Source organism: Phodopus roborovskii, unplaced genomic scaffold (assembly GCF_943737965.1).
Source record: "Phodopus roborovskii unplaced genomic scaffold, PHOROB, whole genome shotgun sequence".
NCBI lineage: Eukaryota > Metazoa > Chordata > Mammalia > Rodentia > Cricetidae > Phodopus > Phodopus roborovskii.
In genome coordinates this window covers 4,221,553-4,248,177 of record NW_026126432.1, presented here as the reverse complement: position 1 = coordinate 4,248,177, position 26,625 = coordinate 4,221,553, and the positions used below count along the sequence as shown (strand labels likewise).

Here is a 26,625-nt window from a genome sequence, read left to right as displayed (position 1 = left end):
TCTTTCTTTTCTTTTTTTCTTTTTTTCCCCTTTTTATTCAGTCTAGGACACCATCCCATGGGACGGTGCTACCCACATTTCTGGGTGAGTCCTCCCCTCTGTAAACCCTGGAAATACCTTCACAGACATGGCCCATTGTGTGTCTCCTGGTGATTGTAAACCTAGTCAAGGTGACAATGAAGACTGCTCATAATCAGATGGGTCCCTTATCTTGAGTCCTTTAGTGGGAGTGCCACCTGGAAATGTTGGGGAGCAAGTGAAGCACAACTGTTCACCCCAAGAACAATAAGTAAAAGAAAGAGGAAGAGGGGCCAAGCTCCCACCGTTCCCCGTAGGGCATGCCCCAGCTTCCATGAAGACCTTCCAGTACTACACTGTAGGCCATGCCTTTACTCTGAATTTTTGAGAGACACTTCTCAAATAATTGGAACTTGGTTACACAGTAAATCCTGAGACTTAGAAAACGTATGTGTCCAACTTAGTTCACTTCAATAAAAGCTGCTATCAGCTCCAGATAAGCAAAATTGAATGCGACCCAAACACTTCTTCCTTGCCAACAAGAAAGAAATTCCTGGGTTTTTTTTCTTTTGGAGATTTTTTTTCAACATGTTTTGTTTTATAATATAATACCAGTTGGGTAGGTAGCTTAGGATTATGTGAATTCTATATGTATATATATGCTTATATATATCTTATATATGTTTAATGTTTTAAATGAAAGTATATAAAAGTTATTTTTAAAAGTGATCATAATGTATTAGTACTTAACACATTTAGAATTAGAATGGCACCTCTTATAATAAATTACTAAAATAGGAATTATTTAGTATTGTTTTTAGTCTTTAAGTATTTTCCTCAATGTAACTTGATGCCTTAATACAATGTTACCTGCTTTCAAGCATTGTCTAGAGTTCTTTATTCTTGATCAATCATTAATTAATTAACTAGTTTGAGACAGAGTGTCAATGTTAACAGTCCTGGCTGGCCTGGTAGACCAGGCTGACCTTGAACTCACAGAGATCCACCTGCTCCTACAGGGATTAAAGGGAACAACCATCATGCCTGGCCTACTCTTATTTTGAAAAGCATCATTTGACTCTAAATTTAAAACTTTATGGAATGTTCTCTTTTAAAGGACATTTCAAAATATAAACATCTGGGGACTGTGGCTACAGAGCTTTGGACAATGCCCTCATTATCCAGAGTTCATCATATGCTCATGCTGGTACATCTTTGAAATGAGCAGATTTTCTCTGGTCCCCTGGCACTGGGTATGTGTCCCCATTTTCAAGGAGGGGTGCCTGAGAGGTGGAAGGTGCCTTTCAGCATCTGGAAAACAGCTGCATTCTGGTTTCTGACCAATCTTGACATCAGACTGTGAAATTAAAACTATCCCGATAAAACTGATAGATAATCCTAGTGGAGCAGGGTCCTGAATGCCATGATTATTTGATAGCACTATCTCTGGCCCTTCTTTAAAGAGCTACAAAGACTGTCTGAGAGAAGACTATTTGAAACCTGCCCTGTTTGGAATGAAAGGCAACTCCCAATGTATGAGATTTCCCCCCTACCCCCAGTGTCTCCCACTCATCTTCCTTTGATGAGTCAGTGTTGTGAGCATTGACGGTGTATAGTGACTCTATTCTACACACAAATGATATGGATTTCTGCTCTTCTCTGATACTTTGCATAGTTAGTGACTACATTTATATGAGTGAATTTTTATACAGGGTATTGTACTTTTATTACTTTCTTTGTATTGTACTTTTCAATCAATAAACATTTGTAAGTAAGTGTGTGTGTGTGTGTGTGTGTGTGTGTGTGTGTGTGTACCCACCACTGTGCAAGGAGCTAGGAGTTAGATACAGACATAAGTGAATTCACTGTCCTCACCATTAGCCCTTGCTCTGAGGTACCATCTCCATCATGTGCACTCCTTCCTGACTATACATGTCAGCAAATGCAAAATGCAGCAAATGCCTTTCTTTTTTTTTTTTTTTTTTTTTTTTTTTTTAATGTACCTGCCCCATTTGGAAGGAAAGGCCACTCCAAATGTGTGAGATTGCCCTTGACCCCCCCCCAAGTCTCTCTTTTTAATTTTTGCCTTGTTGAAAAATCAAACATTTTGTTTTATGTTTTCCAGGTGAAGCTGACATTTGAGAATGCATATGCTGTGAAAAAGGAAACAGCCCAGCCCAAAAAGAAAAAGACACAGTCGAGCACAAATGATTTGGTGAAACTTCTCTGCGGGTCAGAGGCCGACAGCATCCAGCACAGTATCCTGGACACCCCGCACATCAGCATGTATCTCACGCTGCAGCTCCAGTCAGAGATGTCCAAGGAGGAGGTGAGTGTCTGCTCCCCTATGCTGCAAAAGGAGGGGACCATCTGTCCTTCTAGCATTTTCAGACTTGAAGAGGAACAGAGAGAATGAGCTGTCTCTTATCGCTGTTCTCTATATATTATGTGTGTTGTGCTGCTGTAGATACTTCTTATCAGCAGTGTTTTAAAACAGATAAGAGTGCATGCACTTTTCAGCTCTTCTAAGTGATAGGGAGTGAGACCCCAAAAGCTTCCTTGTCTTTTTCCAGTGTGTTATATGAGGCATGCATTTCTTCATGTTGTTTTCTGTTTAATAAAAGTTGAAATAGTAAAGATTATATTATTTGCATATGTAATACTTGGAATTTTTTGTGTTCTAGAAAATACATAGACATGCAGTGTTAATAATAGTTCTAATTTCTTACACCTTGCTGGCTCCTTGTATCTGTGGAACAAATGAAACATTTAAGCATTTCTTTTTTAAGTCTCCCAAGTTTTGAGTGTACTTTCCAGAACCTTTCTAGCCCACATGTTGTCGTGCCTGACTTTCCCTGGGAAAGTGTGTGAATGCGTTACAAATAAACAAGTTGCTGTCTATGGCCAGTTCTGTAGCAATATCGTGATTAGGAGAGGTTCTTTATTCTTACCATGCAGAGTGGAAGCTTCTGTAAGTGCAAGCTACTAACAAGGGCTTTAAAAATAGAGCTAATTGAATTGGCTGGGCACTGCAGAGCTTGCCAACCCTTCAATACCAAGGCTTTTAAGACTCCTATGGAGACTTCCTTAAATGGCCTTTTTTCCCCTACTATGTTACTTTACAATGAAATGTCATAGGGTCATTTCTTTCTCTGAGAGTTACATAATTGATACAGAACTTCTTTTCAAATTACAAGATTTGGAATGCTAGGACCACAAGACAGAGACTTCTAAAAAGCTAATCAAAGACTGCTTAAAACAGCATTTGGTATTTTGGCAAAGAAGTATTTGTTGGACAAGGTTTAAATTTATTTAGTCAACATCACAGAAGATTTTAACTCATGTTAGATTTTAATTCATGTTTCTAGGGATAACTAATAAAATTATAATAAAGTACTTTGTAAGTATTTTCAAAATTAAAAGTGCAATAAAATTTGAATCATTGTGCAATGTATTTGGCAAACATATCCCATAGTATATATTGAATAATTTGCATATATTAGATGGTCTTAGTAAGTATAAAAAGTAGGTTTCACTGTATGTCATCACCATAACTCTGATGATATAAAAATTGTAAATATATGGACACTGCCACATAACTATTTCTCATATAGATATTTAACAATCTTTAGAGACAGAACTAAGGAAAAGCTAGGCCACTATAATATTCCAGGAGTTTGGACTTTCCATTGTAGTAATTATAGCCATTAGCGCAATTGGAATTTACTCTCAATCCTTCATGATTTCTATCCAGAAGTTTTAATTTTTTGTACTTTTAAACTGCCATGTGAGAAAAATCAATGTTGCCTAAGTGTCTGCAGAAAATGAGGTTCAAGCTGCCCAGTGTTCTAGGAGCATCATCACACTGCAGATCCTAGAGAGTCATTACTGTAGTTTGTTAAAAGCTCTATTTCCTAGAAACAGGGTCTCATTGAAGATAGAAAATAGTAACCATTTTCTACATTATCATGTAAATTAGCATTTTCTACAATTTAAAATAAAATGTGCCCTTTTATATATATTTATACTATTTAAACCTGCCCATATTTAAGTTTCAGATTGTATACTCTTGTGATATTTTTTCTCCCTGTTTGTACTTCTTCAGTTTTGTATTCTTATTTTGTCAATATAATTAAGTAAATATGTAATGATATCACCAAAATAATTATCTTTTAAGATTTGGTATGAAAGAAATTAAAGACTCCTAGAAATAACGCATGGGATTAAAGCTTAAAAGACTATTTGAAATCAATAATAATTTTGACTGTATAGATCGTTCTCCTGGGCAGTATAGTCTCTAAACTTACTTTCAAGTGTAGCATTTGAAATGCTTGTTGAAGTGTGAAGTGTGAAGTTCTGTCCCTGGGTTTGAGTGAAGCTCGACTAAAACTGAAAGGATTGCTGTTCTGTTCTTCATATAAAGTCTGAACTTTCTGGACAGATGTTGAATGTAGCATCTGAGAACATTTGTTCTTTCCCTAACAGCAGGAAATTCTGTACCATTACCCAGTGTCTGAAGCCTCTCAGAAACTCAAGAGTGTAAGGGGGATTTTTCTCACACTCTGTGACATGCTGGAAAGTGTAACTGGAACACAAGTTACCAGGTAACAAGGTTTCACTCTTTTTTTCACATTCTCAAGTTAGTTAGCTAGATAAACCTATTCCTGTCTGTGGCAGAGGTCTACTGTGGGGAGGATATCTGTGCATCTGTTTCTGCTAAACATTGATTTTTATCATTTGGAGTGTATATTTTTATTTAGTCACAGGTCTGGGATTTTCCAGGATCATTTAATTAAGTTAATTAAATGTTGCCTGTTGACCCATAGACAAATCTTCATGACAATGTCATCTTTGAGTTGGCAAGACAGTTCATAGGTAAAGGCACTTGCTGTCAAGCCTGTCAGACTGAGTTAAATTCCAGGGATCAGATAGTGGACTCTTACAAGTTGTCCTCCAAACGCCACACTCAAACTGTGGTACACATGCCATATGCACACATACACAAACATGTAATTACTTTAAAAGAAAGTGTTATATTTTAAACATGGCATTATTATATATCTTGATTTCCTTATGTTTTATTGTGATTGTCAACTCACTAAGCAATATACTAAATTTTCACATGGTTAGAAAATACTCTGATTTTACAGTAATGATATATGTAGAAAAATATAGAATGTGCTGTAGGAGGGCTATTCAGGACTCAGGGTCATGTGAGGTTTATTTAGTAATGAAAGTGCAAAAGAAAAGGAACTGAGATAACACCCTACACATGCCCTTGTGTCCATCCCTAGCACGGGGGAAGGAGAGGGGAAAGATGAGGAGGGAGAGAGGAAAGGGAGGGGAACTCCTCAGCCATTGAAAGAGCCCACCCCACACTATTTGTCAGGCCTGACATTGATGCCATGGTTAAGATAGGGAATGAGGAGCTCAGAACGTTTGACTTTGGTTTTTCATAAAATAAATTATTAGTATTTTTCTACTTTAATATTTCAGTAATCATGAAAAAAGTTTTAGCAGCTCCCATGTTACTGATAAAATATGAAGTTGGGTCTCTCAGATTTTAACTTTTGTTTCCCATCTCCTGGTAAATATTACACTTAAAAGTTTAAGAAGGTATGGGGTATGTAAAATAATGGGAAGAAATTACTTGTTTCCCTAAATAAAAGTTAGGTATAAATTTCTGACTTTTTAATATATAGATATACTAATTATATATTTGAAGATAGTAGGATGTAAAACTTCATATATAAATTTGTATTTATAAAAGCAGCTTGTTAGACATTCATTCATTCATTTGTTGCAGGGATTAAAACAAGGGGCTCATACCTGTCAGTTAAGTGCTCTATACCACTGAGCTTTGGTCCCACCCTCCCTTTTAATTTTTTAATGTTTAATTCTAGTCAATAAATCATACAAATTACCCATTTTTAAAAGTGTGCAAGTAGGGCCTAAAGAGATTGCTCAGAGGTTAAAAGCACTGGCTGCTCTTCCAGAGGACCTGAGTTTGGTTCTCAGAACCAACATGGTATCCCAAACCATCTGTAACTTCGTTTCCAGGGGATCTAGTGCCCTCTTGCGCCTCCTTTGGTACCAGGCATGCACATGGTGCAGATATACATGGTGGCAAAACAACCATACACATAAAATAAAACAAATACTTCTATTTTGAAAAAGTATACAAGTAAATAGTTTCAAGTATATTCATAGATTGGCCATGATCAATGTCAAAACATTTTTATCACCTTAAAAAGAAACCCCGTGCCTCTTAGCAATCATCCTATACACCACAGCCCAAGCCCCAGGCACCCATTGGCTTGCTAGCCTTACCTGGGAGAGATCCCACCAGTAGACATTTCAAATGACTAGAATCATAAGTGTTGCTTAAAAATATGTTTTTAATTGTATGTATGAGTAGGGGTGATTTGTGAACATGAGTGTGGGTGCCTACAGAAGCCAGAGGCATTGAATTCCTGGAAGTTGGGAGTTAAAGACACACATGTATACCTGACATGGGTGCCGGGAACAAAACTTATCTTCTGGAAGAGCAGCAAGTGTTCTTAACTACCAAGCCATCACTGTAGTACCTAGAGTAATGTTTTAATTTTTTGTTTGTTTTCAGTTTTGTTTTATTTTAAATTTAAGATTTTTCATGTAGGTTTGTTCTTTGTTTTCTCTGCTATGTAGGATAGATGCCATTTTAATTAGTAGCTAGATCTTGACAATAATGATAAGACATGAGGTAACCAAATACAAGCAGTAAGGACAGCTAGGAAAACCATTTTGAGGAAACAATAAATGTGAAATGCTATTTTCAGAATTCCTTAACACTATGTGTGTCTTGTTGCATATTCTTTTTTAAAAAAATGTAATAATGCTAGTGTGATATAAACAAAGCTAATATTTTCCTAAAAGTATATATACCTTTAAACTTTAAACAAAAATAATATTGTTTGGGAGAAAATCTGCTTAATAGCTTTTTATTTAAGGTGGCACACACTTGTGTTCTCTATATTTCCATGGTTGGTTGGTGTATTTCTTTTGAGAAGTTATCTAATTGTTTGCAGCCTTATGAAGTATAGTTAAGAATAAACTGCACACTGCATGAAATGCCCACACTGACAGCTGACAGGAGCACTCCCTCTGTAACCATCACGCCGTGCACATGCCTGTCCTGGAGTTCCGTTGAGCAAGATGTGCATATGACTCCAGTTTTATCACTGGCCTCTATACCCGCATCTTATATTGTTGGGTTGTCATCATTTAGCCTGAATCACTGTTTTCTTTTCTTTGTAATCTCCTTAGTGATCATGCCCATACATGGGCAATCAAAAAGTCTCTACAGAATTACTGAGCTAGGATGGAAACATTTGTTTAAAAAAAACTAAACTGTGTGTAGTTACTTAATGTCACATATACCCCAGTTTGATACAGGAAGGGCCTCACTGTGTAACTGCTGCTGTTCTGGAACTTTGTTATTCAGGCTGGTTTTGAACACACAGTCTCCTGAGAGCAGGGTTGAAGGCATGTAATGATTCTAGTTTTGTGTGTCCCGGGGGTTTGGAGACAATTCCAAATGTATTTTTGTTGTTACACAACCCCTGTGTTTTCTGTGTGGTAGTTAGGTATGTGCCAAGAAATTTGCTTATTAAGCAATTCAGTACTTAAATTATGCCATGTGTAACCTTTTAAAGATATTTTTAAAACTTCATAAAATATATTCTAACCACATCTTGAATTTATGTTTTCCTTAGCTCATCCCTCCATTTAAATGGGAAACAAATTCACGTTGCTTTTTTGAAAGAATCTGACAAGCTGTTGTTAATTGGCCTGCCTGCTGAAGAGTGAGTTGAGAACTTTTTGTTTGTTTGTTTACCTTTACAAACCATTTCTGAAACTATGGTAACAACAAAAAAGTAAAATAATAGTAAAAAAAAAAGTCTATCTCATCAAAAGTATGCTACTTTTATCAAAAAGCCAACTCCTTGTGATGGTTTTATGATCCCAAGGTGCCACAATGGGGTAGTAGTTACCTGTGTTTGAGGGGGCTGTCAGTACAGACAACACAGAGGTAGCATTTAGTTCAACTTCAAAAGTCCCCATAATCTATAATAGTCTCAAATTTGTTTCCACATCCAAAGTCTCTTCTGAGAAACATGGCAATCTCTTAACTGTAATGCTCTGTAAAAGTAAAAATCACAAAGTAGATCACATACCTCAAGCATTTAATGTCATAAGATACATTACCATTCCAAAACATAGGGAAGGGAACACAGTGAGGAAATACTGGACCAAAGCAAGACCAAAAACCAGCTGAACAAACTCCAACCTCTTCATCGCTATGTCTGATGCCAAAATGCTCTTCAGATCTCCAACTCCTTTCAGCCTTGTTGACTGAAACATACTTCTTTCTCTTGGGCTGGTCATAAGCTTTCCTCAGTGGCTCTGAAATCTCCAACCTCATGTGTCTTCAAGGCAATTCAGGCTTCACTATCATAGCTTTACAACTCTGGGTCTCCATTCAGGGACATCCCTGAAACATGCCTGGCCTCAGCAGCTTTCTTTAATAGGGGAGGAAGATTCCATAATACCTTTCTTCTATGCTTAACTGTAAAACCAGAACCACATGGCTGAAGATGCTAAGTTCTGCTGCTTACTAGGGCTGAAACATGGCCCCTTCAATCAAATCTTCACCAACTTTCTGTTTTCATGGGTTTCCTTTACTGCCTAAGCTAGACTGTCCTGAAACTTTCTCAGTAGACCAAACTGGCTTTGCTTGCCTCTGTATCCAGAATGCTGGGATTAGATTAAAGACATGTTTCACCATTCCTAGACTTAAGATGTTCTTTAATTCCTTTTCATAGGTTACACGCTTAGCTGGGTGGAGCCTTGTCCTGAGGTCACCTCTTCCTTTATTTCATTTCTTAATCTGTTTATCTTCTTGAACACAGGGTTTAGCACTATTCCACTTCCCAGTTCCCCTTTCCTTCTCAAATTGTATATTTTGTGTTTTTCCTTTCTGTTTCTTCTTTCCGTTATAAATCTTCATAAGTGTCAACACTAGCAATCTCTCAACAGAGTCTACACTAGGTTGTTTTGAGATTTCCTCTGCCAGTGAAATTAATCTAAAACTCTTCACTTTAGCCTCAGGCAGACTTTTCTGACAAGGGCAAAAGGAGTCACATTCTTCACCAAAAATATCACAAGAACAATCTAAGCAGCATAGTAAAATCCTCCTCCTCTGAAACCTCTTGAGCCAGACCCCACAGCTCAAATCACCCTGAGTACCTCTGGCTTTCATGCTCCTACTAGTATGGCCCATTAATCAGCACTTGAAGCATCCCACTGCTTTACTAACCCAAAAACATGGGCAGGCCTTTCACAGCAATACAGCAGTCCCTGGTACCAACTTCTGCCTTATTGTTTCTATTACTGTGAAGAGACTCCATGACCATGGCAGCTTTATAAAGGAAAACATTTTATTGGAGCTGGCTGAGAGTTTCACAGATTTAATCCATTATTGTCATGGTGAGAAACATGACAGCATGTAGGCAGACAAGGTGCTTGAGAAGGAGCTGAGAGTTCTACATCTTATCCACAGGCAACAAGAAGTAAATTGCACAGTAAGCATGGCTTGAGCATATGAGCCCTCAAATCTGCCTCCGCAGTGACACACTTCCTCCAACAAGGCCACATGTACTCCAACAAGGCCACACCTCCTATAGTGCCACTCCCTAAGGGGGCCATTTTCTTTCAAACCTGAAGCTTATTCATGCTAGAGAATCTGGGGAGTCAAGACTTAGCACAGAGTGTTTTGCCCAGCTGTTCAGTATCTTTAGTGAAACAGTGACACTGCAATGCTGAAGTGTCTTTCCTGCCTTAGGGTGATCATTCACTAGTTGGGTAAGTAGTATTTAACAGCTCTGCCCACAGCTGACTAAATTGTACTAATATGTAAATGTAAGGGACATCTTGTTTCTTTGGGGCTTGTAGTAACTGCATTTCTTCTTTTAAGAGTTCCTCTTCCCCAGCTAAGGAACATGATAGAAGATGCAGCCCAAACCCTGAAGTTCATGTATGGTTCCTTAGACAGGTAAGTGTTTCACTGGGCTCTGTCTCATGTCAAGTTATGGTTCTGTGTCTTCCTCTATGCTTGGCAGTGACTCTTGAGTGACAAGCAAGTTGTTAGTTCATTCTTTTCTTCTCCCTGTGACAATTTCGTGTTTTCTTTCCTTTTTTTTTCTTTCTTAATTTTTATTAAATTAAATTATGATTTTTTTTGAGAGAGAGAACCTCCCTGTGTAGCTCAGACTAGCCTGGCCTTGCTTTGTAGCCTGGGAGGGCTAGAATTCATGATCCTGCTACCTCAGCCTCCCAGGTGCAGGGACTATAGATGTGAACCGCCATACCTTTTAGTGAAACCATGACGCTATTACTTCTTCCTTTGTAGATTCCAATATGTACAATGTGGAAATTCACAAAATACTATTTAGTACAAGATATAGTGATTACTTCTAGTTCTATATTCTAATAAATGAACCATTACAAACTTGTGCATTTCTTTAGAGGCAAATATAGCATTTACCTGTGTAGAATACAGAAGAGGTTAAGATTTTAAGTAAATGTGTTTTCTTTGCTATTTCACTAACCAAAAAAATGTTTCTTTATTCAAAAAGCTTAATTTAAAATATGTGTTTACCTAGGCATGGTAGCTCACACCTGTAGTCTCAGCATTTGAGAATCTGAGGCAGGAGGATTACTCTAAGTTCAGGGCAGACTTAGGCTACGTAAGAAGTTTCCAGGCCACTCTGAATTATAGTCCTTGTCTCAGAAAACAAAATAAACTAACAAAATACAGTTAGTAGAAATCAGATACACTGTATGGAATGTTAAGGTGCCATATGTATTCCTTCATGTATTCTCCATAAAATATGAATATGTGTGTCTGTTTTAGGCATACTTTCTGCTCCCCTTTTTTCCATTTTTTATCCTTTGTCAGGTTCAGTGAATTCTAGTCATGATCACTCTTCATTACCTCTGTTACCTCCTCCTTCTCCTGAACCCCCCCCCCACACTTTCATGTGTCATGTGACTGAGTTTATTAGGATTGCTGCATGAGCATTGCCAGGGATTATTTACAAGGACATGGGCAACTTTCCAGTGGCTACACCACTGAAGAAACCATTAAGTGTCACTAGTCCCTCATGGGCCACTCTGTCCATGATGAAATGTCAATGATTCCAGTCTTGTACAGATCTGTGCGGACAGCCATAGCTATAATGAGTACACAAGTGCAATGACCCTGTTGTACCCAGCCGGTGTCTTGCATGTCTCCCTACATACCCTCTGACTCTTCCATTCTTCACTTTGAGGATAAGCCCTGGGGTGGGGTGATAAGGATATCCCATTTAGGGCCAAGCACTCAACCATCACTTATTTTTGGCACTTTGGCTAGTTGTTGGTGCTCCTTGGTTTTTAACTTTATAATGTGATATATATTTCCTGATTTAAAGGGAAAAATTGAGGTAACTGCTCATCATTTGAATGTACAGAATTATGAACGGAAAGCATTTTTCTTCAGTGGGATTTCTGCAGGTTCTAGTACCTCTGGGGCTTAAAGTGATATCTTTGCTCTAAACACCAGAGTATACCAGAATAGAAACTGAAAGATAGTTTACACTATCTTTACACTATGTTCATTCTTTATGGTCACAAAGCTCAAGGATTCTTGGATGAACTTCTTTTATGTCCATCTGGAAAGTTCATTTTATTTGTCACATTCTCCATTGGACGAGCCACATCACTCCCAACTTGATTGTTTACCATAAACTACCAAATGAATGAGGTGCAAAAGAATGGTCACCCAGACACAGTGCCTTTGCCTTTCACCAATATGATTTTAATTAATGAGGAATGAGACTGTGATATTAATTGCCTTTTTAAAGTTATATTAAAGGGGCAAACTTTGCAGTATTGTGCCCTAGTTGAGGTGTTCCCACAAACTGAGAGATTATCAAAGATTAACTTTCTGCAATGGATTTCATACATGTCAACCAACTACATAAGTTGTTGAATGGTCCGCAGAGTAAGCTGAGAGCAGAAAGTCCTAGTTTCTCTGAATTTCACCTTCTATTGATACAAAAATATCTATGTAGTGGCAACAGATTTAATTAATTTTCCCTTGTTTAAATGGGGACGTGAAGCACAAACTAAGAAAACAAATGGAAATATGACTTCTTTAAGAAGCAATACAGATATAAGCAGTTACTAGTAGAACTTTTGTAGCAATTTTTTATTTTTTTAATAAAAAGATTTCAAAAAGGTTTTGTAAATGTCCAATGACTTAAGGATCATTTTGAAGTTGTGTGTTAGTTCATGTTAATGTTATGAGCAAATTAAAGCTACGTTTCTTTTCACCATTCCCAACTAATCCATCATTAAGTCCCAACCTGTCTGAAGTGCATCTCCATCCACTTCTCTGTGTTTACCATTTTCCTGCCAAACACCTGCTCCATGGTACTACAATGGCCCACTACATTAATTTATTTCAATAAAGCAGTTAGAATTATCAACATTATTATATGGGTCCCACCTGCCACCCTATCTGATCAGATCTTGAACTATACCCAACCCCTTGCCTTACACAATGGCAAATTTGCTCCACCCCAGACTCTGTACTCTTTCCTCCTCCTGGGTCTTCTTCATACAGGGATAGCAATACCAACTTACATGGCCTATTATTAGAGGCTTTCTTATTTACTTTAACACAGCAAACTGGATACGAAGTTGCATATATGTAGTCCTAGCTCTTTGGGAGGCTCACAAGTTTAGGCCAGCCTGAGCAATGTCATAATATCCTATGTGTAAAATAAATACCTGACCAGTCATACTACCCATCCACACTCCTGTCATCTCCTTGCCTCACTGCATCAGAATGTGTACTCCACTGTAACTATTGTCTTCTGTCTTGATTTTATTGCTGCACTCCTAGCAAAGAGAGTAGTGACTGGAACAAAGTAGGCACTTACATATTTGTAGGATGAATCATTGACTATTACTTTGTCATGATATGAGCCAGCCATTGTGTCATCTTCTGAGCTGTTCCAAGGAGTAGCATGATTAATGCAGGATTGCTTTTGCCTGTCTAAAATCAGCTATTTAATCTTCCAGTCTCCCCCTCCCCTTTTTCCCTACTTCCTTCCCTCCCTCCAATGCTTGTGCCCTTAAGTGAGGAGGAAAATAGCTTCGCTCCTTATTTTTTGGTTCCTGTGTACTCGTAGTAAGCACCACAAGAAGTGGTGATTTGCAGGTGAGTTGGATCACATTAACCCCAATTTTGACTTTTAAAAAATCAAAATTTAGAGATGCCCGCTGATTGGTCTTATGACAGCTGCCTAGTAAGATTCAAAGATGTCTCTATTACCCTCTATCCCTTGAAAGACATTAGGAATTGTAAATAGTTGGAAGATATTGAGGATGGAAATGTGTACTTCAGCCATTTTTCTTGTGCACATGCCCCCTGGGTTGGCCTAGCAGTTCTTTGCTGGTGTTCCCCTGTTAAATACAGAAAGTGTATTTCTTAACACCCTCCTCCAGTCACACTACAGTGGACAGTGGCTGTAACTAAGGGAAAAGGGAGGAAGAATGCCTCAGTGCTCTTGAGTTAGCATGCAAAAGGCGATAGACCTCTCCGCAGGTTGTGCTCACTTCCAGCTCCCTGTTGTGGAATATCAGTTTAAGATGTGTCACAGTTGTTTATGCTGTGCAGTATTTGTTTAATGATGCAAAGGTGTGTTGCAGTTTTTTTTTTTTTTTTTTTTTTTTTTTTTTAACTCTGTGAAACTGTGTTACTGTGCCCGTCTAAAACACCTGATTGGTGAGTTAGAACCGAAAAGCCAATATCTAGGCAGGAGAAAGGATAGGCAGGACTGGCCAGCAGAGAGAATAAATAGGAGGAGAAATTTGGGAGATGAAGAAGTGAGAGAGATCAAGGAGTGAGAAAGAAGTGGCCAGCTACCCAGCCACACAGCCAGCCATGGAGTAAGAGTGAAAGTAAGATAGACAGAAATAGAGAAAGTTAAAAGCCCAGAGGCAAAAGTTAGATGGGATAATTTAAGAAAAGCTGGCTAGAAATAAACCAAGCTAAGGCTAGGCATTTTTAAGTAAGAATTGAGTCTGCGTTCTGTGTGTGATTATTTGGGAGCTAGGTGGCAGGCCCCCCAAAGAGGCAAAGAGTAAAACAACTTGTTTCTTCAGTGCCTTCTGCCAGGTTGAGAACACTCCTCGTTTGGATCATTTCTTCAGCTTGTTCTTTCAACGAGCTCTTCAACCTGACAAGTTGCATCTCAGTGCCACCCCTAGTGCTCAACAATACGATGCAGCCAGTGCTGTGCTTTTGGACAGCCTCCCTGCAGTCCGTTGGCTCACACTTCCACAGGAACTCAAGGTAATCTTAGGGTTCCTAAGTAAGATACAGAATCTTGAGCTCTCAATTTCTTTTAAAAACAATTTTTAAAATGTATTACTTGGGGGCAGGCCTGCTGCCATGATTTGTACAGGTCAGAGGTTGGGTTAGTATGCTTGATTCCCTTCCTCCATCTCTATCTAGGTGCTAGGATTGAGCTTGCTGGCCTACTTCTCCTTTTTCTCTGTCTCTCTCTCTGTCTCTGTCTATGTGTGTGTGTGTGTGTGTGTGTGTGTGTTCTTCAATATTATAAGTAGCAAATGGAGAAGCTGATGAATGAAGTAGGAGATCCAGTGACATAAACTTCAACCAATGATCCTTTAAAAATAGAAATTGGTTCTCTCTTCATATTTTATATTTAAGTTTCCAAACTCAGAATTCTTTTCAGAAATCTAAGCTATATGTCTTCCTTAGCAATTTGATGACTATAAATTTATAACATAAGATCAGCTTTATGTTTCTGTCCAGATTTAAGGTGAGTTTTTTCTTGAACAGAGGAGCAACTATGGAATGTTATTTCATTTTTTAGTGCTACTAAAAGACTGTATCCAAGCAGATTCTCTGATTATCTTTATTAACAGACAGTCTTAATAAGAATACAATACATGGTCCATTGACAGCAAAATAATTCTTTTGTTTTGTTTGTTGTTGTTTTGTTTTGTTTTGTTTTGTTTTTTGATGCTGGAGGTTGAAGCCTGGGCTTCTTGCATCCTATCCATGAACATATGTGTTTTATCTTTTGGTTTGTTCCATATGTGGCTTACCAACATAGGACATGATGATGGTTAGGTGTTTCCAGTATGACCCCATGATTGTGTATCACATAACTTCACACAGTTGACAAGATCACTTCAGAAACCTTCAGTATGATCTATCATGTAATTCCTTTACTTATAGCATTTTCTCAGTATTAAATGAGGTGACACTATATACTCCTGAAGACACCCAGACTTGTAACTATTCTTTGTGAAGCCCTTCAACATGTACCTAAGTGAATTACAGTGTACTGCTGACCCCTTAAGTTGATATGTCAAGATGAGAGGGGGAAAGTGGTAGTACTCACTGTACCTGTAGGTACAGTTGTGGAAGTTCTATTACAGGGTCCTTAGTTGAAGGAATTGTACCTTCTGATCTTTTTTATTACTTCTGTGAATTGCCAGTCTCAGACTACAGTGACTATTTTCTTTTTGTTCCTGGTCCTGGAACTTGAGCCTGGGAGCCTATGCGTGCTTGTCCAGTGTCCTGCCACTGAACTATATCCCCAACCTCATTTTCCTAAGTCACTTTCATGAGAAAACTGAACTTTTTGACAGAGAAAGTAACTAGATAACATTGCCTTTAAGAAAGACCCTGGCTCAAAAGCCTGTCTCACATCCACTGGGGGTCTTTTTACCATGGAGAGGCTTAAGTCCCCTAGGCCCTTTGTCATCAGAGGGTACCAGTGAGAGCTGGCTTCCTGGCTAAGAGTCACCTGGGTTCCTGTCCCTGTTTCGTAATTGCTTTATTGAAGAAACTTGATCTTGACAATATATAGTCCATCCTTCTACCATTGGTTGCTCTACCCCGATGGTAGTGGTCATAATGATTTTAGGAGTAATGTGTTCATCTTACATTGACTTTCTGGGTTAGATGGTGGACTGGAGCTGGCTTTTTGTAACCTTGTAATAGAACGGACTCCCCTCTGAAAACAGAAAGAGAAGAGCTTCAGGAAGGCACAAAGGAAGCGGTAGAAATACCTGAAGAGACCAACAAGTTTGACAAAACACTAGTCAAGCTCACTGAAGAGAGAGAAGATTCAAATTAACCAATTATTATAAAAAGTGGAGTGTTGCAAATTCTTATAAATCCAGAGGATTGTAAGGCAAGTTTTCTGGCCCAGCAGACCCTGCCACCAATACAGCCCTAAATGAACACACAGATGCTATATTAATTATGAAACTGTTGGCCAGTGACTAGTGTTTCTTATTGGCTAGCTCTGTCTTAACTATTAACTCATTTTTATCAATCTAAGTATTTCCACTTGGTCTTGGCTTACCGGGAATGCTGGACCTGAACTCCTTTGCCTGCTACATCTCTGCAGAGAAGAAAGAGAAGAGAGCAATTTCCTGTTTGTCCCTGCTTAATATACTGATTCTTCCCAGCACATCACTTCTGGCATGTTTGTACAGACCTCCAGACCTCTATGGTTAGCTGGAAGCAGTTTCTGTCCAGCTACATCAATTCCTGGGATCACATGATGACACCTCTCTGCCTAAACTTCCCAGAATCCTCCTTGTCTGCTAGTCCTATCTATCATCCTGCCTGTCCAATCAGTGTTTTATTCATCAACCAATAAGACAAACATATACATAGAAGAATATTCCCCATCAGAAAATTGTTAGGAAATATTTTGGAAACCCATATTTATCCAAAAATCAACTGGAGAATCCATAAGAAATTGCTAACTTCCTAGACATGTATGACTCACCGAAATGACTTCGTCAAAGCAATGTGAACCTGAGCATAGGAGCTGTCTTTTAAGGCTTTCTTCAATTAATTTCTTTTGTGTCTCATTGTTTTCCTTGTAGAAGGCCCCCCTCCTTTGCTATTTTATCTTTTTTTCTTGGTACAATGGCTATTGCTAAACAGTCTTTGATCCATACATGTTAGTTCTCCATCCTATAGTTTACTGGAAATGGATCATTCTTTTTAAGCACTTTGAGGCAGAACCATTGGGGTCTTTTTAATACAGAATCATGTCACTTGCAAATAGGGGTACTCAGCTGCTTTCTTTCCTGTGTGTGTACCTTTTATTTCTTTCTCTGGTTTTACTTCTCTAGATAAGACTTTGAGTACTGTGGTGAATAAGAATAGTAAGAATGAGAATGGGCACTCTTCCCTCATTCCTAATTGCAAAAGAAATGCTATTTTCCCCACTTTGAATATAATATTTGTGGTAAGTTTGCTGTATTTTTTATTTATTTAATGTTGCTGAGGTATGTCCCTTCTATTCCTAATTGCTTCAGTGTTTTTATCATGAAGGGATGTTGAACTTGACTTTTGCTATAGCTAATGAGATGATCATGTGATTTCTGTCTTTGAGTCTATTTATGTAATGGGTCTCATTGGTTTGGATGTTAAACCAACCTTCAATTCCTGGAAGGAAACCAGTTTGGTCATGATGTGTGAGCTTAGTGAGTTACTTTTACACATGAGTGCTTTAGTGTGCCTGTGGAAGTCAGGAGACAACTTATGGGTGTCAGTTCTTTTCCTCCTCCATTGGGGTTCCAGGGATTGACCTCAGGCCCTCAGGCTCGGCAGCAAGTACCTTTACCAGCTAAGACATATTGCCAGACCTTCTTAGTACTTTGTTGAGAATTTTTACGTCTGTGTTAGTCATAGAAGTTGGTCTTGACTTTCCCTTTCTGTTGTGATAGAGCTAGCACTTGCCTAGTATGTGTGAGGGCCTTGGTTTGTCTCTAGCACTGAAAAAAGAAATAAGTGAAATATTTATCTAATTATTCTGTATCAATAAAAAGTCGGGAGCGAGATATCAGTGTAAGAACCTGAATGATCAGAGAAGTGACAGAGAAGCCACCAATGACCTCAGTCGAAAAGGGTTGATGTCCTCTCTCAGCCCTGCCTTACTACTTCCTGTCTCCTATCTGTCCTCAGTCCTCCAAGATCTTTATGGTTAATTTTGATCAGCTAGTGGCTAGCTCCTCCCTCTGACTCAAAGGAAGCTTTTTTATTGTCAGAATGTAATCAAAATATCACACAATCGATAGTTTTGAATTTCTCTTGAGGATTCTTCTTTTGACCTGTATCTAACAATAATCATAAAATGAAATTAAAGGAACTGATAGTCATACTTGGTATGGCTTTTTTTTTGTTGCCATTGTTCTGTGTTCATCCCCTTGTGTTCTGTTTGCTTTCTGTCCTTTGTAACTATAACTTTCATGCAGTTTTTTGCTTTTTTGTTTTTGCTGCTTATAATAATTATTTTACAGTTCACAGTACACCTTTACATCTAACCCAAATCCACACAAAGAGTACTGTGTAATGCAGAGGTCCTGACCTTGTCCACACCCAGTCACAGTTCTGCCTTCAATGACCTTCATTACTGTCACAGTGCTTTTGACAGTGTGCTTCCTGTTGGTTCTTTAGTAGGGACTCCATCTTAGCTTGCCTTGTCTTATTTTCTTGCATAGTATCTCACTCATTTTATTTTAGATTTCCTGACTGTTAATTATAATAGCTCAGGCTTGTCCAATCTTAGCCATATGTTATCTGATGCCTACCCTAAATTTGTGAGATTGCTGTTTGGTGTCTTGTGATTTTTTTTCTTGATGGTTGGACATGTTGTAAATCTGAAAGGACCACTAGACGTAGGCCCTGCTGATGAAGTGGTGGAGTGTTTGGAGGGGAAGTGTCCTTCGCCCATGGTTAGGGCTTAGCCTTTCAGTGAGCCTGGAGGTTGGTGGATTATGGGCCTTAGCATTGTTTGTCAGGTTTCCTCTCCCCTCTTTTCTGAGACAGGCTGGCTAGCTAGTGTGAACTGGAGTTGGGCATCTCCCACCTCCCACCTAAGAGGTTGTATGGACCTCTTCTGCAGTGAGGAAGGCTATTGCTGACTGTGTTTACCCCAGGTCTGCTACATCCCATGGGACTGTGCTGTAGTTAACTAGTTTCTCCATGGGGCAGGCTTTGTTAAGGATAGCCAGCCCAGTGCTCTAGAGTGGGACCAGAGGTAGGAGGGCATTTACTTTGGCTACTTGGTTATGTGGGAAAACTCACAAAAGCTTGGGCGACCCAACAGCCTGGATTTCCATGGAGTTTTCAACTGTGGAAATTACCCACATGGAGCCTCTGGCAACTTGCCAACTACAGGGCAGGTTTTCTTGTGTTGGCCCTGGCTGTGTTGGGGGTTTGTGCTCCTGTGTCTGTTATGCAGCTGTGAGTGTCTGTCTGTCTGTCTGTCTCTTGGTTCTTGAAGCTAGCAGTTTGCTGTGTTCTTGCTCTTCTTCAAGACACAGAAGAGTTGACTTTTCTGTTCAGCATTTGACTTGTTTGGACTGAATACCTACTTACACTTCTACATGTGTAACCAGAAACCAGAGCCCCTGAGTTTTTGTTTTCCCAAAAAGCTCAAAGAAAGTTTTCTTCCTTTCTTTGAGATTTGCCACTGTCTTAGAGTAGTAGCTTTTATTGACAATATATCTTAAGGAATTTAATCCCATAAAAACTCAGGTTTAAAAAGTAGTTGTAAGGCAACTTACAATTAGCAGATGTTCAGTGGAAGTACTTGGTTTTAATTTGAAAATAACTTACTTTGTTCCATGTTTAGTATATGATGAAGTCTCCCCTTTCCTAGGTGTTTGAGAATTTTTTCAGTCATGCTTTCCTGGGCCACAGTGGCATTGTTAGAGGGGCAACATTTTACCTTTTTCCTACAGGAGCAGCTGGTTATATTTGTCTAACATCAGCCTGGAGACCAAGTAGAGCAACACTGAGGGAACAGCCTGAGATCAAAAATTACATGTATTTGTTCCCTTTGTCTGACAGTTTTTCACAAAATGAAGGGTTCTCACCAAATAAGAAAACACAAAGTATTTGCTAGGTGCAGAAAAGTGCAGGTCACAAATGAGAACTAAGTCACACTGTGTGAAAAGTATTGAAAGGCATGACTAATGTCTCAGGAGCTTTTGTTGTCTCAGGAAAACACAGCATGAGACATAGCCTTGCAGAGAATGCCTTAGCCTCTAAGGGGGAAAAAAAAGGGAGAAGAAACAGCAAGGAGATCCTTATTTATATATAGTGTATATGCTACATATTTAAGTAACTATTTTTTGTACGTATATACATTTATGCATTACAGGATAATTTTACTTTGTTAAATTGTGGATGTTTCAAGGAGAAGTTTCAGCAATTTCCATGGAAACAAAGCCAAATCCTATGTAAAAGATTTTTGTCTATTAACTCTGTGGGGAAGTTAAGCTGTGCCAGATCCCAGGGAGACTCCTGGCTTAATGTTTTAATCTGAATAATGATTGGCAATGCTTTATTCAAAACATTGTTTCCAGGAGAGAAACAAGGAAGAATGTTGGTATTTTTCAAGAATCCAACTGATCAAAAATACACAGAAAGCGAGAAAAACAACCTGAAATAGGTTGACCACATTAATAGTGATTTCCATTTTGCTTAGTCTAATAAGTTTTAAAAAATTAACTTAAAACAAGAAAGCAGTTTTTTAATCTCATAAATTGTTTTGTGTTGATCAGAAGTCTTTTTTGTCATTTTATAGCAACTTTTAATTTAAAAAGTCCATATGTTAAATCAGTTTTATATTTGCAAAGCTTAAGAATAGCACGTTCATTTGGGGATATTTCTTGAGTAGTGTGACAAGAGAAAGATATGTGTTTAGTCCCTCAGGCAGTTCTGAGTGCTCCTCATGTGTCCACACAGGTGGAGTTGGACACAGTGCTGAGTGACCTTGAGGCTGCCGACTTTGAAGAACTGGTAAGAGGAGGATGATTTCTACCAGGTGCCATGTTGAGCTCTCAGTTTTTAATCAATCATCCTAAGTATCTGGCAAGTGGGTTTAGAGCACTCGGCCTCTGTTTTGACACTGGCAAATGCCTACTTGTCCCAAGGCTTTCTATTCAGCTGAAAACACTGGCTGCACAATGTGTGTTATGAGGCTTAGACAGTGATTAACTAACAAGCACTAGGGCTTTGTGAGGACAGAGGTGGAGACTTGATGAGTTGAGAACTCTGTGAGTCTGAACTGAACTTGAAACTCTCAGTGTGACTTTCAACTTTTTAAAATTTCTATTTTCTTGGTCTCTCCAATGAAAAGCCCAACAGATAAATTGTTAGTAAACAATAAATTCCATTAACACTCAAGCCACTGTGTATAAGAAACTCCTCACCACAAGGAGCTAGGTTCCTCAGAGACATGGAACGCTCCAGAACTGACACAAGTTATATGTACTGGGCCTGAAACTGTCAGACAATGACTCAGCATCCAGGGTGTGGAAGTTTGTAATTCCACAATGCTTAGGAAGAAGGGAAACCAAGTTGTTTTTGTGAAAACTGGTGCTAAGTGGGGAAGAACCAGACATTTATGCTTCTCCTCTTGTCTGAACCACACGTCAAGGTGAGCACACAGAGGCAGTACATTGTCGGTAATTGCCTTGGAGTCTTTATCTTTTGCTGTGATGAAATACTCTGTTGACGTTCATCCTCCATTTATGAAGTTCAGGAATCCTGTGTAGGGAGTAGTCCTGCCCACTGTTAAGATGGGTCTCCCTGTATCGATTAAGATACCCAACATAATCCCCCAGCATGCCTAGAGGTATAAATCCCATGTGATCCTGCATTCATGGAACACTATTTGCAGTGTGGGAACACACAAGCCACCCATGAAATACTTCAATGAGGCATTACATCATCTACCACCATTAAGTAAAGAGCATGTCAAGTGACTCAATTTTAGAAGGGAAGTTATAATCAGTTAAATCCAGACTGGGAATAGGGGTTATTAAATCACAGAGATGGAGAGAGGAAGAGACAAAAGCAGAAAGACCTTGACAGAAGGCTTTGAGGAGTCAACCAAGTACACTGTATAGTCTTCCTTGGCATCTATTCAAACAAGTTTTATCACAATATCAATGAGGCCAGGCCTGGTGGCACACACCTTTAATCCCAGCTCCAAGGAGGCAGAGACAGGTGGATCTCAAGCTAAGGCCAACCTGGGTTACATAATGAGGCCCCGTCCTAAGTAAATAAATATATAAGTAAACATTTGTGAGACAATTAAGGAAATATAATAATTATAGCCATGTGTTAGAAGAGAATAAATCTTTCAACATTGGCATTATGACTACATGTTTTCACAAGATTAATTCTTTTCAAGTACATCCTTTTAAAAAATTATTTTAAGTGTATGTTTGTACCTGGATGTAAGTATGTGTAATGTAAATGCTTAATTCCACAAAGACCAGAAGAGGGGACAGGATCTCCTGGAACTAGAGTTTCAGGTGGTTATGCTCCACCATTGGGTCCTCCTCAAGAGCAATAAGCTTGCTTAACCTCTGAGCCATCTCTCCAGCCCGTTAGAGTACATTCTGAAGTTACTTACAGAAGAAGTGTATCTGGGGTTAGTTCAAAATAATATGGTGAGAAGGAGGGAAAGATATGATGAAACAAGACAAACCGCACTCTCACCTAGTCAAATCTGTGTAGTAGCAGACATGAAGGAGCCGATGCTACTATTTTCTGACTCCCACCTTCTGCCTCAGCCTCCTAAGCTCCGGCCATATAGGCATGTGCCACCATGCCCAGTATTGTTCAGTCCTCTTATTTCTGAGTAGCAGTACACTGTATGGATGGAACACAGTTTCAAAGATGCTTATGTTATTTCTGATTTTTCATTTCTTCTATGTTAGGATAAAATTAACAGATACATGTTAGAGGAAGAGACAAATGTTCCTCCTTATGCTTTCCCACTGGCATCCCAGGAGTAACTGCTCTCAGAGCTTGGAGTGGATCTTTCTAGACTTTTCTGTATCCTTACATTCCTACACAAAACCCCACATGTGTGGATATTCATAACACTTATGGTTGTCGGAGAGTGCACACCATTCAGCAAGACTCAGATGTAATGGTGTTTCCTTCTGGAACTTGCATTTTCTGCTGAGCAGAGCATCCAGTAACTTTTATGCCTGCACTATTCTAATACCTGTACTGTTCTCTTACACAACATCACATTTAGCTGATCATTCCCCCATTCCTGAATGTAGCATTATCTGTAACTTGCATTCCAAATAATTCACTATCAGTTTTTACAAAAATGTCTCAATTCACTCAGTTATCGTATAGATCCCTAGAAGGAGGGATTACTCAAATAGAGTGTGTTCTGATTTTTTAAATATCATTCACTTACCTACAAATAAATTGTTACAATTTGCCCTTTCAAAAGTAGTGTGTGATAATATTGGATATTGTTGATTATAATGGGAGCTTTCTTTTTTTTTTAATAGTTATTTTCAGAGTCCCTCATGGAAGGGCGAATGCTGTATTCTATTATGTTTAAGACCACAAGGCTATTAGACAAGTAAACATATTGGTCTTTCATCCCCGTCCTCTAGCATTTTGATGTCAAAGGTACCATACCAAGTTGTTTCTAGGGTGGTGGTGGTACACACCTTTAGTCCTAGCACTCAGGAGGCAAAATCAGGTAGACCTCTGTGAGTTTGAGGCCAGCCTGATCCACAAAGTGAGTTTCAGGACAGCCAGGACTGTTACAGACAAACCCTGTCTCAAAACACACACACACACACACACACACACAAAAAAAAAAAAAAAAAAAAAAAAAAAAAAAAAACCAAGAGAGAGAGTTACTTCTAACAAATATAATCTCTACTTGAACTGTTGCTGCTTAGCTAGAATACTTTTATCTTTTATATAAAAATAAATAAATACCACATTATAAATCACCTATGAATTTTTTCCCTAGTCTGAGGATTACTATGACATGAGACGGCTGTACACAATTTTGGGGTCTTCTCTGTTTTACAAGGTAAGTTGAAGCTTAAAATATTTATCAATATCCAACTGCTATATACATAGACCTAAAGTAAATTTTCAAACTTTTACATACATGGAAGAAATGTTACCACTTTACTTCTGTGTATAGTCATAAGCCGATGGACTGGAAATATGACCTCAGAGATTTATAAATACAGTAAATAATTATGTTTTACTGTATACTAAGTCATTACTAAATCTGCAGAAGTGAGAGTACTTAAAATAATAAAGTATATAAAAGAAAAGAGCAATATGTTCTCTTTTTTTTCACAATTAAAAAAAATTGCATGTATTTGGTGTGTGTGTGTGTGTGTGTGTGTGTGTGTGTGTGTGTGTGTGTGAGCCACAGAGCATATGTGAAGGTCAAAGGACAACTCGAAGGAGTTATTCTCTCCTATCATGTGTGGTTCCCAGGATCAAACTCAGGTCATCAGGCTTGGTGGCCAGTGCCTTTAGCCACTGAGCTCTCCAGCAGTGTATTCTTAATTTCCCTTTGCAGTAGTGTTCTTGCTCTTTTGACCCTCTTCCTCAGAAGTGACACATATTGCATCTGTGGCATCAAGTAACTACTCCCATGTAAAGCATTAGGAATAGAGTCAGTTTAAGTTTTTCACTTAAAAATATCTTTAAAAACAATGAATAACATACCTCCCATAGAATCAGCTGCTACAGGAAGGACACAGAAAAGAATCAATCTGTGTTAACCTTGACCTTGTGTCCTTTTCTAGTCCGAGCTTTACCAAGCATTCAAGGTAATCCCACTTGACGTGATCTGGCTTTGTGTAAAAGCTTGTCTTCTGAGTCCCTGAAGTTGTCAGACTTGATCTGCAGTTAGACTCAGAAAAAGTATGGATTTTGCCAGATCTTAGTTTACCCCCTTTAGAACTACACTATTTTAAGCCTACTATTTTGGTGCTGATAAAACTCGTAGAAATGTGGGATCATTAATTCATGTTACTCACTGGCGTTGGCTCCTCATGATTAAATCCCAGGGTTACTTGGTATGCAGCCATCTACCTAAGGATGATATTGTTGAGATTGCTGCATACTGTCGCCAGTACTGCCTGCTGCCTTTAGCAGCAAAGCAAAGAATTGGCCAGCTGATAATATGGAGAGAAGTCTTCCCACGGCACCACTGCCAGCCTCCTGCAGACTCAGACACCGAGGTCTTCCAGGAACCTGAAGGGAGATATTTTTTACTAATTGTCGGGCTGGTGAGTTATGAAATTCTTTCTTGAATGTCATTTTACACTTTTTAAATCTACTTGCTTAAATATACCAATATGCTCATTTACAAATATGAATATGTAAGTACTTGTGTTCAAGAAAATGTTGAGAGCCCCTCTATTTCCTTTCTTCTGTATCTATTTAATTCTCATGAAGAAATACTAGTAAAATCCAGTGTATAATTTGAACAGGGTCTGAAGATGTTTTGTTCCCCTTCCTATAGTATTTTTTCCTTGGGCTTCTTTTGGAAAACATGAAACAATATAAATTCAAGCCCTGCATGGTGATGATCCCTAAAATCCCAGCACTTGGAAGGTTGTGAGGCAAGAGGATCCCAAGTTTGAATTCCAGGGCAGCCTGAGCTACACAGAGATCATGTCTGAAATGATGTGATAATTGAGGCTATTTGAAAGTTATCTTGGGAAATTTTGTGAACTAAGGGAATTGGTTGATGGTGAATTGATGCTTTATCAAAACAAAGCAATGTGAGATTATTTCCATTCTGGGTCAAGAAGCTTTGATGATGACTAAAAGAGAAATTGGAGAGAAAGATTTTCAGTACTCACTGAGTATTTGCAAATGCCCATATGCCTTTAGTACAAGCTTAAACATACAGACTATATTAAGTACTTTCATGGCAGCTAAACCTGTACCAATCTTTATTTGCAGAGACATTATATGTTGTGTGTGTTGTTAGAAGCCGGAGGCTGTACATCTAAAGCTACTGGGAATCCTGGTCCAGATTGTATCTATGTAGATCAGGTCAGAACAACTCTTCATCAGCTGGAAGGAGTAGATTCCCGCATAGAGGAACGGCTAGCCTCATGTCCCAGGCCCTGCCTGTCTTGTGCTGACTGGTTCCTTGCTGCACCACATGAAAAGGCAGATAGTTTGACCACTTCACCTATCCTCAGTAGACTTCAGGGGTCCACCAAAACAGCGACCTCTCCAACATGCAGAAGAACCTTTTTCAGTGACTATCCCTTCAAGGCACGGAAGCCCAGTCCCTCCCGGGGTAGTGGAGGATGTGAGCCTGGTGAAGGTGGAGAAGGTGTTGGTCCTAGCCCACACACTACCCCAGCTGCAGTACTGAAGCAAAGAGAATCTGATGGTTCAGAGGACAGCATGGCCTTGCTTAAGGTATGCGTTCATCCAAGTGTCTGCATTGTGATCCATAACTGTTAGGATTTTTTAATTGAGAGAGTGTTTCTTATTTGAAATGATGAGTGTTTTAGTATTGCTAGAAAACCGAAGACTAAGAACCAAAAAGAGAAACAAATACCAAGTGCTAACACATGAGCCTCGGCATCTAGAATGTTCATGCCACAGAGCTTCCAGGTAGAGAA

General features: G+C 38.8%; 1 protein-coding gene across 1 annotated transcript in view; it reads left to right on the top strand.

The window, feature by feature from the left end:
* Positions 1-26,625, top strand: part of Intu (inturned planar cell polarity protein) — a 65,512-nt gene that overhangs the window by 27,997 nt on the left and 10,890 nt on the right. Inside the window, exons 4-12 of the mRNA XM_051185693.1 lie at positions 2,144-2,347; positions 4,504-4,622; positions 7,773-7,862; positions 10,034-10,111; positions 14,275-14,464; positions 20,927-20,980; positions 23,982-24,044; positions 25,045-25,266; positions 25,949-26,419. Coding sequence (XP_051041650.1) covers positions 2,144-2,347; positions 4,504-4,622; positions 7,773-7,862; positions 10,034-10,111; positions 14,275-14,464; positions 20,927-20,980; positions 23,982-24,044; positions 25,045-25,266; positions 25,949-26,419 — 1,491 coding nt within the window. The remainder of the gene's footprint in view (positions 1-2,143; positions 2,348-4,503; positions 4,623-7,772; positions 7,863-10,033; positions 10,112-14,274; positions 14,465-20,926; positions 20,981-23,981; positions 24,045-25,044; positions 25,267-25,948; positions 26,420-26,625) is intronic.